General features: G+C 47.8%; 1 protein-coding gene across 1 annotated transcript in view; it reads right to left on the bottom strand.

Moving 5' to 3' along the window:
• The window catches only part of ralgapa1 (Ral GTPase activating protein catalytic subunit alpha 1), a 101,854-nt gene that overhangs the window by 53,589 nt on the left and 30,748 nt on the right, over positions 1-17,517 (bottom strand). The window contains exons 19-32 of the mRNA XM_080012759.1: positions 14,619-16,472; positions 11,993-12,102; positions 11,111-11,339; positions 9,004-9,186; positions 8,697-8,867; positions 7,574-7,767; positions 6,000-6,098; positions 5,444-5,599; positions 4,814-4,942; positions 4,447-4,572; positions 3,782-3,840; positions 3,074-3,182; positions 537-647; positions 328-396 (exon numbers count right to left, since the gene is read on the bottom strand). Coding sequence (XP_079868885.1) covers positions 328-396; positions 537-647; positions 3,074-3,182; positions 3,782-3,840; positions 4,447-4,572; positions 4,814-4,942; positions 5,444-5,599; positions 6,000-6,098; positions 7,574-7,767; positions 8,697-8,867; positions 9,004-9,186; positions 11,111-11,339; positions 11,993-12,102; positions 14,619-16,472 — 3,599 coding nt within the window. The remainder of the gene's footprint in view (positions 1-327; positions 397-536; positions 648-3,073; positions 3,183-3,781; positions 3,841-4,446; positions 4,573-4,813; positions 4,943-5,443; positions 5,600-5,999; positions 6,099-7,573; positions 7,768-8,696; positions 8,868-9,003; positions 9,187-11,110; positions 11,340-11,992; positions 12,103-14,618; positions 16,473-17,517) is intronic.

Genomic DNA, 17,517 nt, shown 5'->3' on the forward strand with positions numbered 1-17,517 from the left:
CACCCGACACGCGCAAAAAGACGCTCGGCGCTATCAGGTAGCGTGACGCCAGCCTGGGCAGAGATTTAACATCCCGTGGCCTTAAAAGAAACGTGTCAAGTGGGGACTCTACAGCACTCAGTTTGCCATAGATCAGATAGAATGACAGGCTAATAGAGGACCAGGCTAACTTGTAGAAACTGTTCCATGCTGCCGTCTAAAACTGCGCAAATGCATAAAAAGAAAATCGAATTTTATGCCATTTTATTCTAACATCTTCTATGGCACAAGATCCAGTGCATCCCTAGAGCAAATAACGGTGTTTGTGCATGTGTGTGTGGGCTTTACCCTCTTGTCCAGCTCATGGGGAGAGGACTCGGTAGAAGGCAGCAGGTACGTAATGGTGGCAATCAGAATCTGAAACAAAAAACGTAGAACGGATGCTAATGAAGGCCTTCATTCATCTGGAAAGTCAAATTAAAAACATGCATTCGTCAAAGGAAGTTCACAAGTTCCTGGCGTCAGGCTTTTGGAAAACGGGGACGCCTCAAACTCACCTCGACGATCTTCTTGGGAGTGTCCGGGGGAAAGCTCTGGAGGTGATCGGCGAAACTGATCAGCAGGTGGAGGATGTCCGAGGCCACCAGGGCCACGTTCTTATTTGGATACTGGATGGAGGAACACATGAGCGCAAGCGAGAAAATAAATAAATAGGCTGAGGAAAACACACATACAGAAGCACACACACGCCAAGACCTTTATGTTCTATTGTCATTTTGAAGGCATTCAGCTGATGCTATTCTTCAGGGCAATTTGCGACAATGTACGTGAAGAAGGCTAATTTCCTGGTCATCAGCCTAACAAGCATCCAATTATCAGTGTCGGAGCCATTGTGCCGCAAAAATGCTCTGGCAGACGTGCTTGGACACACGCACACACACACTTTGATCTAACAGCCTGTGTTATTACATGCAAAGGATGGCAGATATTGTTTAGCATCCCCCCACAGATGGCAGGCAAAGTAGAGAATGGATGGAGTAAAAGGAAGGCGGGACGGAAGGAAGAAGGGAGGGGAAAAGTGAGAGAAGGTAAGGAAGGATTATGGAAAAGTAAGGAAAACAAAGAGAAGGAAAGGAATGACTGTAAAATTGATGGAAGAAAGAGGGGAAGGAAATTAGGAGGAAAAGCGGAAGGCAACATAGATGGGAAATGGGAAAGAAGAAAAGGCACGAAGGAAAAAATAAAGGGAATGGGAGGGTGGGTAAGGAAGGAAATAAGTAGAGAAGAAATAATGAAAAGAAGAGGAGAAGGAAAAATGTAAGGGAAAGGGAAGAGAAGCAAAGGAAGGAACAAAGAGGAGGGAGAAATGATGGAAGGAAGAGGGGAAGGATAAATTAAAGGGAAAGAAGGAAGGAAGAAATTATGGAAGGATGAGGGGAAGGAAAAAAATTAAAGGGCAGACACCACATCTCTTTGCTAGGTCAGTAAATAAATCTATGAAGTAATTTTGTCGGCCAATCAGCTTTCCCCCATTTCTACTGTCACATTGTTCCTCTGGTTAGCAGTTCAGCACCAGATCCAGAACCAATCTATTTGCCACAACACGCCTTTGGGTGGAGAGAGGGAGGAAGAGGAGGCGATGAAGAAAGGCTGCTGAGATGTGGAACATGCCTATCCCTGAAGCTCTCGCTCTGTGTGTGTGTGTGTGTGTGTGTGTGTGTGTGTGTGTGTGTGTGTGTGTGTGTGTGTGTGTGTGTGTGTGTGTGTGTCATGGCCAAGGCTTCTGGCTGCTGCTACGGAGGAGACAGATTCCAAAGTGGACAAGATGTGTGTGTGTGTGTGTGTGTGTGTGTGTGTGTGTGTGTGTGTGTGTGTGTGTCAGTGACAGCTTGCAGCATTCCCACTTGGATCAGCATGCTATCTGAAGAGGGACCAAACATATTGACAGTCCAGGGTTTTTTCCCAGGAGAACAAGTGTGTGTCTGTGTGGAGCGGCGGTATCTTAGCCGGCCATTGGCTGCCGATACAGAGACAAGGGATTCCAAGGTGGACATGGTGTGTGTGTGTGTGTGTGTGTGTGTGTGTGTGTGTGTGTGAGAGAGAGACATGGCCACTTGGCGTGAGATGAGACAGTAAAATCTTGGACTGTACTTTTCTAATACATGGACATCCAAGTCTAATGGGCCCCAAAGTACAACACAACCCTCCACGGCCATTAAAACGAGGAAAAATTCTACCCACAATTACCACCCTGACCACCCGACTCCTGTGCCCCGAGCCTGGCTTGGTATCACACGCTGTGCTTAATCTGTCCTAATTTTCTAAATCCTTCTCGGCTGACTGACGGAAGTGTTTGACTGGCTGGAGGAAGATTCCGCCTCAACAAGAAGGGACAATGCCACAATGTCGGTGTGGTTCTAGTGTGAGGAGGCACCACTGCCATGCTCGGCACGCAGGCTATCATGGCGACATCATTTAGAGAATAATTTTAAAAAATAAAGATAAAATATCATATCATTTTAGTCTCATTGTCCATTATTTATGTTAGTATATATATTATCTATATAACATTGTCATCATTGTCATCTACTATTATAAGTGTCTTTTTCAAAACATGATGGATTAAATGTACATTCCTCTGACATAATCTATATCGTAAAATTCTGGAAATGTTTTATTACGGTATGATTTGAACCACAAAACCAGGTGGAATATCACACCTCAAGGACCTGGGAAGAACCCTTTCAAATGCAAGTCTTATTGGCTTTCGATGAGGCAATACGCTCAGAACGCTGAACCATATTGTGTTCATTTTCAAGTAAGGACTCCCAGATTTCAAACTAGAGATAATAATTTTACTCAAGCTATTGTTAGGAAAAGTTTTTTTTCTTTCTTTTGCTCAATTTTACACATGCATTTGTGAAATTCCAAAAGCATTTAAAAATCCATCAATAACCTATTGCTAACTGCTATGGTCACAGTAGGAGGCTATACAGACAGGCTGCAATGTAGGCTCAATATATATATATAATATAATTTTTTGAAGTGCATTGAGTCGAGATGGAGGTAAAATGTCTGGCGCTGTAGTACTGACCTTGAGAGTGACACAGATGACATTGAGAGCATCCTTGATCTGAGGGTGCTGGGTGCCGCGAACCAGCTCCTCACACAGCCAGATACCCAAACTGCACAGGGCCACGCACCTAGAGAGAGGGATGGAGAAAGTGTGAGAGAGAGACAGAGGGACAGAGAGCAAGAGAGAGAGAGAAAAGGAGGGAGAGACAAAGGTACAAAGAGACAGAGGGATAGAGCGAGAGGGAGAAAGCGAGAGACAAAGGAACAGAGTGAGAGACCAAGGGACAGAGTGAGAAAGAGAAACAGAGGGAGAGAGAGAGAAAGAGACAAGAGGGACAGAGAAACAGAGGGAGAGAGAGAGACAGAAAAACAGAGGGAGAGAGACAGGGGGATAGAGCGAGAGGGAGAGAGAGACGGGGATAGAGCGAGAGGGAGAGAGAGACAGGGGGATAGAGCGAGAGGGAGAAAGCGAGAGACAAAGGAACTGAGTGAGAGAGAGAAACAGAGGAAGAGAGAGAGAGAGATAGAGAGAGACAAGAGGGACAGAGAAAGAGGGAGAGAGAGAGACAGAGGGACAGAAAAACAGAGGGAGAGAGAGAGAGGGGGATAGAGTGAGAGGGAGAAAGTGAGAGACAAAGGAACAGAGAGTGAGAGACAGAGGGACAGAGTGAGAGAAAGAAACAGAGGGAGAGGGAGAGAGAGAGGGGCAGGCAAGCACGGTATTTACCGAGCGGGAGCAGAAGGTTCGTCCCTGGCAGAGGTCAAGATGTGTTTGATGATGTGCTCCTGAAATTCAAAGCATCCACACAGACAGTGAGCACACTCATCTTCAGACCATGAATTCACGTCCAAACCTCAGAAGAAGCTGAATGGACTATGACCAAACACACCTTGACATGTAGACGTACACACACGGTGTACGCGGTGATCGTTAATTGAAGCTAAGCGATTCAACCGCACGTGAGGGTTCCGGTGCCAGCACGCTGGTGTGCATGGAATTAGCCGTTTACACATCGACAACAACAAAGATGGAGACAGAAACGTTCCCTTTATCGCCACGGGATGTTAGCGGAATAAATAATGAGCTGATAACCTGTCGGCACTGCACCTGTCTCAACTTAACACAACCTCACGTCTATGGCCGCCGTTAAAGGCACACACACGGAGACATTTTCAGCAATGAAGCTGTCACTGCAGTGAAATAAGGAGTCCCGTCACTTTCAATCATCATAATCAATATTAAGGTAACTGTGACTACTTTTCACATTGGAACAGTTCTTCTTTTTGGTAATGCAGGTTTTGATGATGAGACTATGTACAGAGCGGATGTACTGTAGATCATTTATTTTCAACAAAAACATCGTAATGGGATGCATCGACGGCAGAGGGTACCTTGATGTCGGTGAACTTGGTGAGCACCACGTCGGCCGTGGTGGGGTGGAGGGCCGGCAGCTCCTCATACAGTTTGGGGAAGCACACCAGGGAGCCCAGCAGGATCTGGGCCTCCACCCTGGGAGCCTGGTGGGCGAGAGATGGAGGGAGAGTGGGTTTATCATCCTGGGCCTGGGCTTACTGGAATACACATCCAATGTTTAACCTGTCTTAAAAGGCTGCATTACACTAAAAATGGTTCGAATGGCCAAAATATTGTGGCAATATTACCACCAAAGAATTTGGTCGAAACTAGTTTGATGTTTGTTGTCTTACAAGATACTGGCTACATGCACTTGTCTAATTCATTTGTGTGTGTGTTTGTTACGTTGAGCGAGGAGCAGGCTATGACTCGAGCGGCGGCAATGATGAAGTCCAGAATCAGCATGGTGGCTCCGGGAAGGCCGATACTGAAGAATCTGGGACTGCAGTGCTTGATGATGGTGTTTACTATGTCCTGTACACACACACACACACACAAAAACACATTCTTGTACTGGTGTCAACGTGGGGTCGGATGAAATACACCTGCTTAGGACACTATACTTGCAATACACCGGTGCAAGTATAGTCCAACACACACACCATTTACCAGACAGGTTAAAAGGCCAAACTCTCGATAGAATACACATTAGGGGTTCTGTATCTGTCATGGGAACTCCATGGCCACACACACACACACACACACACACACACACACACACACACACACACACACACACACACACACACACACACACACACACACACACACACACACACACACACACACACACACACACACACACACACACAGTTGTGAGGATGACCTAAAATGTCTTCCCAACGAAAAATGTCCTCGGAGCAAAGGTGGGCTGTCAAGTGTTGGTCCTCACAAGTATAGCAACACACACACAGACACACACACACACACACACACACACACACACACACACACACACACTTTGGCGTTGTGTACCTGGTCTTGGTGCAGCAGCCCCTGGTGCATGATGTTGTAGAAGTGTGTGAGGAAGTCGGAGTTGGGCGACACGTCCTGTCGTCTCTTCATGATCCGACAGATCAGCTTGTAAGCGTGGAGCTTCCCCTGCTTGTAGCGCTCCGTCAGCATGGTAGCCTGACACACGTGCGCGCGCACACACACACACACACACACACACACACACACACACACACACACACACACACACACACACACACACACACACACACACACACACACACAACTTTACATGTTGAATAGTTGAGAATTTACATTTTCCAAAGATTTAGCATATTAATTAACACAGTATTACTGAGAAAGCAATGTTTCCTCATCAGGCAAATAAGGAAGGTATCAAATGGAGCATAAAAGTTAATTCTGCTGAATTGTAAATTCAACAACAAAAATGACGTGTCAATAACAAAGCTTGAATATTTGAGTTATTTAATCATTAGGTTTAATTCTCAGTTTTTTCCCTAAGAGCCTGTCTCCCTATGTTTATTTGGATGGAAAGTGTTTTTTTAGGACTTCCTACCTTGAAGAGCCAGGGTGTGAGGATTCGGAGGGGCGGGATCAGAACCGGGGGCGGAGGAGACGTTTGGTTGTCCAGAGAAATGCCTAAATTATCCCTGATCTGAGCAAAGAGAACCGGAGGAAAGAGGAAGGGACAAAGCGAGAGAGAGACATATTTCAGTACAAGTCCATATTTAGGCCCTATTTAGGTTGACTCCTCAAAGACTCATGGCCCTACTTTGTCCAAAGGTCACACAACATCTACGGCGTACGCTAAAATAGCTGCATTTAGTTGGAAGTCCCAAGGTAAGCACTGAGTTCGTCAAAAAAGCTTTTTCAGTTCTCTGGCCACGTCAGTGTGAAACAAGCTCCAAAACACCCGTAAAACTTCAGGAGTTTGTCTATCCAAACCAATTTAAATAGAGGGTAAATAACTCTCGGTATGAAGCCCATGTTTGCAATCGTTTTACCATCTAGATTCCCATGTCTCTCAAGGTGTAAATGTTTTGTATTGCATTCATTTTTATGTATTCCGTAACATTGCCCGTCGCTTTCTTGGCCAGGCCTCTCATGTAGAAGACTAATGCGGTCAAATAAAAGGTTCAAAATGGGTAGAAACACCGCCCCCCCCCCCAAAAAAAACAGGAAGCAAGCAGCTTTCCAACTGCGCGTTATTCTGAAATCTTGCGTGGACATTAAAGTCATGGCGGGCCCAAGTTGAGGCCCTAATATACTTGCTTCTAACTACGCAAACACGTACACAGGGCTGCCCCACATATCCTGCATTCCTTTGGAGTGTTCGTTGTGCACGTCCTCAGAGATTAACTCCACGTGTCCGCAAGACGCAATTCAACACATGATCAGTGTGTTCATGCCCAGTAAATCGGGATGGGACGGGCAGGTCGGCAGCAGACTCTGGACAAACTACAACAATGGCAGAAAAGTTTTAAAGAGAAACGTCTATTTCCTGTCCACAATTACTCGCACTTAAGGCGATAAATGTTCTTGGCGGGAATAGCTGGCATGAGATTGCTATCACTTTACAAGTAGCCATGGAAAACTGCAAAAACAAAGAGAAACAGGTCCGAGACCGTTATGTACGAGCACGGAGGGAAATGCTGGAGAAGCGGAGAGGGGACGATGCTGTGTTTTGTCGGTGGTGGTTCTCCAGATCTCTTCTTCTCAAGAAGACATTCTGGTGTCGGCCACGGATTGGCCCTTGTCTGCTCCCTGGTGGATGTACTTTTTAATCCTCCAGGCACACGCAGAGTACGCAGGCGCCATGTGCGCGTCGTTAAAATCAAGAATATTCAGGGTTTTACTGAACCGTTAAAAAGTCTTTCTTACATTTGGAAAAACTAATGGTATCGTTCTGAGAAGATAAGAATGACATTAGCAGAGCGTGACTTTAGCCATTCAAGTTCACTTTGGTATCTCAGTCAAATTTGGCCATGCCTGCAGCGTTGAAGCAAGACTAGCGTCCGGTCTGCTTTTTGAAAATTCAATAACTGTAGAGTGGACTTCAGTTTATTGAATCTGCCACTGTCACTCTAAAACACTCTGGAACTTTGAAAGATACTGTCGTGCAGTTCAGACCTTAGCCAGGTTCTGCCACAGCTCGCACAGGTAATCGAACACCTGAGCGTGGATCTCCGGGTCCTTGATGCCGTTCACGTCGCCGAGGATCCCCAGCATCCTCCGCCACATCACCGTGGCGACGTCGGCGTGCCAGCCGGTCAGAGAGCCGCCGGCCATCACACTGCAATCCTCGCCAGGGAACTCGCTGGTCTCTGAACGAAACCACCAAGCTGCTAGTTTAACAGAGATCTGTACTCGCAAGGAGTTTTGCGGTCGCAGGAGCAGCTGCGATCGCAAAAACGATACAAACCAGTTAAATACTGTATTTCCTCAAATAGTGACCGGGCCTTTGTTTAGCTCAACTGCACAGGGTACCAGGCCTTTATTGGAAGCAGGCTTATATTAGAGGCAGGCTTTTATATCTAATTCCCTCTGTTTAAGTATATTTTATATTAGAGGCAGGCTTTTATATGTAATTCCCTCTGTTTAGGTATATTTGATCATATTTTAGTGTGAATTTTAAATCAAACTTCCGTCTGGGTGCCATCCCATGCAAACACATGTATGGTGAAAAAAGCAGCAGCAGGAAACAGAGCAAATTAAATACATCTACAAGAAAAACACATTGTTTTATTTTTTAATATAAAAGATCGCTCTGATGGAGCTCCGATCAGTTTTTCCACGGCCTGTATTTGAGGCAGACTTTTATTTGTTTGTGTCGACCACGCCCTCGGCATTTATTATCGGCCTGATTTTTCTTGACTACCGGTTTAAATTTGAGAATATACAGTACTTAAAAGTAAAAGTAAAAGTAAAAAAACATGAAAAAATGAAAAATGAAAACCCATCTAATTCCCAAATAAGCCTTTGAATTTATTAAAAGGAAAAGGAAACAAAGCAGCAATGCATGAATAAAGCAGAATTTTATATAATATTTTCTGCTGCATGACATTAAGCATCAAATCAGTAAATAATATAGGGAACACATTTTGGTGATCTGGAAAATTAAAACTATTTCATACGCTGATTTCAATTCAATGTGCCAATATCAGTATGCCGGTATGCCTTTTAACACCAATCAAAGAAAACAATTCTCACTTTGTATCTATATGTGTGTGTGTACATGTGTGTGATTTATTACCCAGGTCGTCGGGAGTCTGCAGCACAGAGTGCTGCAGCTTCTGGTCCAGCTGCAGCTGTGTGTGTGAGTGAGAGTGTATGTGTTCCTTGTGCTCCGCCGTCAACGTGGCGGGGGACGGAGTCTGAGAACGAGAGCCCCCCAGGGAATGCAGGGGAGACGCGCTCTCTGAACCTAACACACACACACACACACGCACACGCACACGCACGCGCATGCACGCACGCACACACGCACACACACACACAATCAAAAATAATCAAGGCAAAATATAGATCAAGATTTAAAAAAAATACAAAACGGTATGTACCAGTCACGGTGACTGTGTGGCTGAGGCTGCTGCTCTCAGAGTCGATGTGAAGCGTGGTCAGACTGGCCACTTCCTGCTCCTCGCAGGCTACTCCCCCTCCCAGGCTGTCCTGGTCCAGGGAGCTTCCTCGCCCTCCCCCCACTCCTCCTCCTCCTCCACATGCGTCAGTGCTGAAGGTGAAATCTACAAGAGAGTTACCAACGCCGCTGCTGAAGTTATAAACTATAGTTAGCTTACCCTAACTTAAGTTCTATGATATAGACAAAGCAATCCAGCTTTGTCCTTACTGGCATCAGCGCGAAACCCCGTCTCAGTGTCCTGTCTAGCCATAGTGGTAGTGAGCACCTGAGACACCACTTGGGGTAGTATAGGGAGAGGGAGGACACCTCCAAGCGAAGGCCATCCCCCATAAACTCCTTGTGACTTGCCTCTGCATTCCCTCTGACTTCCCTCTGCCTGTCTTGCCCAATGGGGCAAGACAGGCACACCCTTCCCAAAAGGGAGGGGGCTCACCTGGTGACGGTGGATGTAGATGAGAACAGCATTGATATTCTGCCACACGGTTCTTATCTCTCACCGCTTTGGTTATCAGCGGAGATTCCGCTTGCTGGATGTCAGCACTGGAAACCCCCCCCCCGCGAGAATCAGTATAGAACCACCGACGGAGAGGCTGCAGATGAGACGTGAGTGGGTAGCCCTGTTTGGGTCTAGCAGGGCAGATAAACATCAAGAACTGGTCCTAGTGTCTCCACTTATCACATTGTGATTTGTTGGCGGTAATGTCACAGCAGCATTTTCTTGTATCGAGGCAAGGCAGTCAGCTTCCCAGCAGAATCAGCGACTGCCGTGGAGACACGCGGTGGCTTGCCTGTGGCTGACTCGGGGGGGCTCCAGTCTTTTGGCAGGAAGAGCTGAGGGCAAGTCAATAACCAACCTGGGCTGGCGTCTGAACCGTAGAAAAACTGCAGTCCTGTATACCTGCACTGTGGCTCAAGAGAGGCAGGGTGGATGGGGGTATCATACGATATTGCTCTTAATTACAGATTTTCTTTATTTAAATAAACGTTTTTAACATTATTATTATTACCTAACGATCTGGCTGTTCGCTGGCGATCGTCTGCTTAGCGGGGGGCCCGAGCGTTCCCTACTGGCTCGCCGGTTGGGTCTGGTAGGCACATCGGGTACGACAGTGCATGGAGGCCCAGGTGGGCCCTCTCCTCCTCTGAGCCGCAGAGCCGCTCGGTCAGTTTGATGAAGGACGGTCCGAATAGACAGTCACCGGCAAGCTGCCCATTACTGGGCCTCATTTCTTCGGGCTTCGGGACATCAGTCAGGTCCAGCCACAGCACGCTTTGGGTCTGTGTGGCCCAGGTCATTGCTCTCCCCGCCGATACCACCATGTCTTGCGTCAGGTGGAGAAAGGCGCTGGGGGTCCTTGCTGCCTCATCCATCTCCTCTGGAGACAGCGACTCCTTGCCCGCCATCAAGGTGTTCAGGGAAGACACTTAATTGGCAGGGTGGACTTCCTGACCATCTGCCATGCGTCATGAGGGATCAGGAGCGCTGCCAGCCCGGCCTCCAAACAAGGGATCCCCTTCGTCTGGGCAGTGACTCTTCCCTCTACAGCTGTGAAGGGGAGAGACCGGTAGAGACCCGCACCTGGAACATGCCAGGTGCAGTCTAGGCACCGTCAATGTAGCGGTCGATGCAGAGAACTGCAGATAGAGGATGTCCCTTCTGGCCGTCGACATGGTTTTATAGACCTCCGCCACTAATTCATCAGGTGCCTCGCCGGTGTGGGAGGGGGCGGAGGATGCTTAGCGTCACCGCCGCTGAACGAATAAGCCCCGGGAAATCGCTGTGGAGCAGACGGACTGTGGGTACGCTAACCCCTGGCATCAAGGAAATTATTGATGCTCCAGGTGAACCCGTCTCCTCATACTCATCCATGGAGCAACCCATTCCAGATGGGTAGATTGTGGCATATTCATATATTTAGTAAGGCGCGCATGCGTGTAGGGGAAGCCAATAAGGACTAAGCTAGAGGGCAGAGCCTATGTGAAATAGAACATCCCAACACAAATGCGGGTCACAACAGGTTCCCTACTATCAAACTTGCAGCTGGAGTACTGGAAGGCATTGAAGGAGTCCGACTGGCTATCGGAGCTGACGAGGTCTGAGCCGCTGGCGCTGGCAGGCGAGGTCCACTCCGAGGGCACGCCGGGGTCATCTAAGGGCCGTGGATCATCCAAGGGCCGCGGGCCCTGTCCGCTCTCCAGGAGCTCCGGCAGGTCCCTGGGAACCTCCAGGCTGCCGGGGCTGCTGCCACGACGGTCCTGGGTGAAAAACACAGGCCGTTTGTTCATCCTTTCTGCTGATACCGTGACAATCCCCAACCCACCAAAGCATTTAAAGTGTTGAGTATAGTTTCCATTATTTTAATTTGACACAGCTAATATTGCCGTGGAGACACATATCATATGTCCATAAGATGAATCAGTGCCAAATTACCTTGCTTGTCTAAGCTATAATAATAGCTTGCAGCATGCTTAAAGTCCTTCAAGATCAAGCAAGTGGCTCATTCAAATATAACGTGTGCCTTTTAAATACATTTCCAGACTGATGATAATGTCACCATGTCCGTGCATTGCCAACACTTAACTACTTGGTGGTTGGTGAGCTACTTAAAGGTTATTACGTATTATACCTCCATTTCCTAGAGCGGTAGTTCTTTCTTATTTTACTTAGAGCAAGCAAAATCTTGTTCACTGACAGACACTTGAGGAATGAAATGCCACTGTTCTACTTTGTGTTCAATGAAGAACAGGGGATTACAATTTTCTAGGCGGGGGGTGAGGGATTGTGGGTATACAGTACAAGTTCAACATATGTTTCATAACTGTAGCTCCAGGTGTGACATGCAAAACTATTAGTAGTGAGTGCAGTTTTATTCATTGAATTAATTTTTACTGACCGCTGTTCCCCTGACCTTCAGTCTCTCCTGGATGAACTCGTCCATCAGGTCAGAGAAGTTTGGGTTAGTGCTGCCCACGTCACTGGACACAGGGCGGACCTTCTGGACCACCTCCTCCTTGTTGGCTATACACACACATTCACACAAATCAAAAATAAATACACACATAGATGGATGGACAAACAGACCACTAGGGTACCAGTACGACAGACAGAAAGGCAAAGATAGACACTGAGACACACTCAATGACAAAACAAGACACACCTATAAATTAACAGATATATGCACGCACAGTATCTAGAGAGTATATTGTGTGAGATATTCTTCCAAAAAACAATCCATTTTAACTAGATCCGTCCTTTTAACTGAGCAGTAACCAGTTACCATAGTAGTCCGTATTAATACAACCTCAAACACATGTTTGTAAAATGCCAGATGCATACCATCCACCACTAATCAACATGCCAATATGCTCTTAACATAACAAGGTTTGGAATCATCTCTTAGGGAAAAATCGTCCTTAAAACAAATCATCTATGAAACACAGGTACCACATTTTTTCTCACTTAATGCTAACGGGCCCGTCTGCGGCGATCCGGATGATTGGAGAAGTGATTTTGGTTGGACTTTCCCTTTAGCGATGGTGAGGCTTGCCCTGGTGTAAATGTAGGCGGTTATTATGAGGCTGGTGTTATAGAAGAGCCAACCTAACACTACAGACACGTTGTAAAGCAGTGCAGGAGTTTAACACCATGCATGACGGGGGGGGGGGGGGGGGGGGTCGATGGAGAGATAGATAGAGATGGGGTGGAGGCAACAACAACTAAAATCACCATGTTATGGCCAAACGGGCAGCATACAGGACACCTAGATTAGTTAATGGATACAGTGAGTTCGTCTGCAGGTCAGCAGTAGCAATAGCAGTGGTCAGTTGGTCAGTTGATGGTCAGTCAATGGGTTAACTCCAGTAGCAGGAAGCCAGACCAAAGCAATCGGCTACCTACATTAAAACTGTCTGGCGGATAACCCCCATCTATTAAAAAGGTACAATCAGGAGTTTCGGACTCTACAGTCTCCGTGGCAGCCATCTTAACCGCACAAACATGTGTCCATGGGCCTTGCTGCGAGAAGTCGATAGCACAGAACCAGATCACACCAACTTATCATGTGTTGGACTCTTGTGTCAACCCCTCCAGGTGTGGAAAGATCTTGCTCCTACAGGCTTACATGCAGATCTCCTGACCCTGTACAGACCGTAAGCAACCCAATTACAATTCAATATAAGGATAGGACATACATCTTGGACAACGAGGAACTTGGATCGAGTTAAATGTGACTACTGAAGGAATGCCGAACAAAATGTTTAGCAGACAAAACAACGTGTCTTTGTTTGAGTGGAAAGATTGAAAACATCAGGGTGTCTGTCACACTGACGCATGATCTAATATAAAGTGAGAGTGACGGATAGGTGAATTGCAGTAGATGTACTAAGCCACAATGTTAGCCGATGCTGTTCACACAGACACTTCACATAGACATTACAAACAAAATACATAAAAGCATTGGTTTTAACCTGCAGCTAGAACCTTGGGATTGGAGTCTTTCATATATGGACCAATGGAATAATGTCTGCAGAGTTGCCTATAACAAGGGTGTGTAGCTGATTGCATTAGCCTGTGGCACAGGGACACTCAAATACTTCTTTCATAACAACCTGAGCAATTCTGAGATGTATTGTATTATTGGACAGTGCAAAGGATGTGAAGCCCATGCACATTATCAACTATAATGACTTGACACCCTATGATACAACTAAATAATTGTTAAGTTGGCCCTTGTGCTGTTGGGTCAACACTGACCCCTTCTGGGCTTGGGAGGAACTACGCCAGCTTGCGGCTCAAATAACAACAATAATCCCCTTTCAATGAACTAGAATGTCCTGACTTAATTCGATTTAATACCTAGATATATGAAGGACAATACAACCTCAAAGGCCACCGATGGGCTGTGACCCTAAGACCATCAGGGCTTCAGCATTCAAAGTGCTGAAGCAGGGTGGCCGTTGTCAAATCATGCTGCAGCGATTTTTTGTTTTTTCTCTTTTTAATGGCGAATGCATTTCTGTTGATGGTATTCTTCTGAGCACCAGACAGGGGAGGGGCCGGAGTCCAAGGAAGAGCAGGTGAGGAGGCCGCATGCAACATCCAGGAGGACGGGAGAGTGGGGTGGGGGGGGGGGGCAAAGGAGAGAAGGAGGAAAGGGGTAGAGGTGAAGAATAAAGTCCCAAAGCCTTGAGGAGGTGGGGAGGTAGGAGCAGAAGGAGTGGGGGCCTTGATGGGTGGGGGAGGAGGAGGGAGGCTGGAGAAGGGGCTACGTTCAAGAAGAAACAAAAACAAAAACAAAAAAAAAAAAACAGGCAGTTTGAGGTTCAATCCAGCAGCAAGATGATAAGTTTCAGCCAAAAAAAGGGAGGAAAAAAAAATCATTCATCAGAACAAACCAGTTAAAAACAGCAAAAAAGGGAAGAGAAAGTTGTTGGTGTTTGTGTTCTTTGAGAAATGTCTCTCAGTTTGATGTGTTGATCTGCTGTACTGGTGTTGTGTCCACTGTGAGCACTTCGTTCGATCGTTGCGATCCTCACCTGGTGGAGTCGTCTTGCGTCCAAAGTAGCCCAGGACGTGGGAGTAGAGGTCTCTCAGTGGCGCGTCCCCAGAGGCCGCCCGAACCTGCCGCTGGGGGGACGAGCCTTGAGAGGACCCCTGACCCCGAGGGCGGGGTTTGGAGGAGAGGGCGTGAACCACAGTCTTATAGACGCCGCCCAGCAGGGCCACCTGGTGGTGGTGGCGGGGGGCGCTGCTGCCCGGCTCCTGGGAGCGGGAGCGGGAGCCGCGGGGGCGCAGGCCAGAGCGCCCCAGGCGACCACGCATCCCAGCAGACAAGCCTGAAGAGCCAGAGCCGCTGGGAAGCTTTTCGGAATGAACCTCGGTGCCGGACCCAACGGGTGATCCTGATTGATGCTCCTTATCTCCTGCTCCACTCCTTGCCTGGCTGTCCAGGCCTCCCGCCCCAGACTTATCCCCGCTGCCACTGGTTCCAGGTACAAAAAGGTCCCCAGTGTCGGCCTTCTCACAAGCCCCTGACTTGTGGCTTACCCCGGACAATCCCGCAAAACTGCTTCCAGCTGCGGCACCGGCCTTAGAGGCCCCGGACCTTTCGCCGGCAGAGTGGCTGTGCGTGTGGAAGTGACTGAGGCGGCGCAGGCGGGCTCTCCAGTGGGCTTCTTTGCTCTCCAACGGGTTGTGGAACTGCACCGACTCTGTGGAGGGCCGAAAACTCACATGGACCCCGCCAACGTGGCGTTTTTTGGGGCGACCGCGAGGAATCTTGGCTGTGGACGGGTCTGGGTTCTGGGCGTGAGTGGACATGCTTGATTCAGTGCTAGATTCCATCTCGTTGGGGTCTTGTGATATTAAATGGTGCTGCTCGTTAGTTTTATTGTGGTGCTGTTCGTTCGTTTTATCCTCATTTCCTTCACCTCGTCTCCCTCTTCCTACATCTCTGTCGCCTTTGCCCGCCCACCCTCCTTCGCCTCCTCTTCTTTCCCTCTCTGGAGTAGAGCTCCCCCTGGTGGTGGGAGACGGCCACTGACACTGCAGCTCCAGACACTCGTAGATGCTGCGCTGCTCTACCTCGTTGTCCTCGGCGGAATCAACGCTGCTGTGCCTTAGTGGTTTACTTACCTGTCTGTTGCCCTTAGCGACCTGTTTGTCCGCTCTAGCCAAATTAATTACCTCTACAGCCTGTCCTGCGGGCCCTACTTGTGTCCCGGCTAAACTAGTTTGCACAGAAGCTGGCCAAGGCACAGCGCTGCCAGCACCATCTTTCTCACCCGTCTCCCCCGTCTTCTCGGCTTCTCTCTGGTTGAGGTAATCTCTAATCGAGGAGAACAAATCATCCTCCTCTCCGACTCCCCCCGTTTCTCCTTCCTCCCCATCCGTTTCCCTTTCGGGGGAGAAAACGAGGGCGGAATCCGAGACGCTTGGCCAATCAGAACTAGAGCCGCGGCTTCGAGAGCCGACGCCCGGCCAGAGCTGGTCGTAGGCAAAGCCGCCGTCGTCCCGCCCATCCAAGGAAGAAGAGGGGACGACGTTGAAGGGGGTGAACGGGGCAGGGGAGGAGGGGGAGTGTGGGGGTGGCGGAGCTGTGACGCTATTGGCAGCGAGGGAGAAAGTGGCGGTGAGGGAGTTGGAAGGGTCGGGGGTTGCGTGAGGGTCGCTCGGGGGCTCGTCACCTTTGACCCTCTCTGTGATGAAGGGCTCCATGATGTCGGAGGCGCTGCTGCTCCGTGCCAGGGAGGTGGGGGGCGCCGCTTCCAGGTCGCATGACCCACCCTGAAACACTTCGGAGCAGGAAACGGGTGGGGGGTCCTCGCTCTGGGAGGAATGGCGCATCCGGGAAGGACGGGGTGTCAGGGTAAGTGGCGGGTCCTCAAGGTCTGGTGATTAGGTGACAGGGGAGAAGGGAGGTTAGTGGGGGTTTGACACAGGGTGAACAGACACAAGGGGAGACACAAATTAATGGAAAAACTAATTTGGTGGAAATAAAAAGAAACAACAACACAGAATAACAACACAAAACTAAAACTAAAGAGAGGACATTCTATGACAACGATCACTAAAAACCATGAAAAACATGTAATTTGCCATAAAACTCTGTTATTAATTAGTTTAAGTTCAACCATGTTGGCATTCTCTATCACCAGTTGACGCATAGTGCATTAAAAAATATATGCATCACAATAAGGGCATTTCAGAAAGCACAAATGACAAAAAAAGGAGAAAACAATAACCACAATAACCCAAATGCATTACTGCCCAAATATTAGCTCCTATTAAAGGCTATTCTCTTATTAGTCTTCCCAATGTGAATCAGCCAAACATCTTACTGAAACAATGGGGGAAAAAAGTAATGTGTCCATCATCAAATGCAAGAAAATGTCTACTGCTATTTCAGAAATCCTAAATTAAACCTCCGCAATTGTTTAGAATCATATGTAATATTTTAAATCGGGGACTCGAAATACCACCGTTGGCCATAGAGCTACCATTTAAGCGCCCCATCATTGTATCGATTCGTAAATGGATAATAGATTTTGATCTCAGTCTTTAATATAAATCACTGCTTCAGCTATATTTGGTTTCTACTTTCCTTGGTGTAGCGTGATGCTGGCTGTATAATGAGCAGAATGGATAAACCAGAGATGCGGGTGACGTAGCCGAATACTGCACAGCACACGCAAAACCCAAAACAAACCCAAACCAAGATCCATTCAGGACAGACGACAAACAAAAACAAAATAAATTACTTGTCTAACGAAACAGCACAGGAGGATTCAACTGGACACCACTCCAAGGTACAGGTGGAAGGAAAGGAGACGGGGCAGAAACAACAGGTGAAGAGCGGGGCCGACTGAGCAGCAGAAACAGTAACCGTGGAAGTAGGATGACCGTGCAAGCAGGAGGAAGATGTCAAAGAACTAA

This window comes from Zeus faber (assembly GCF_960531495.2).
Source record: "Zeus faber genome assembly, chromosome: 13".
NCBI classification, from domain to species: Eukaryota; Metazoa; Chordata; class Actinopteri; order Zeiformes; family Zeidae; genus Zeus; species Zeus faber.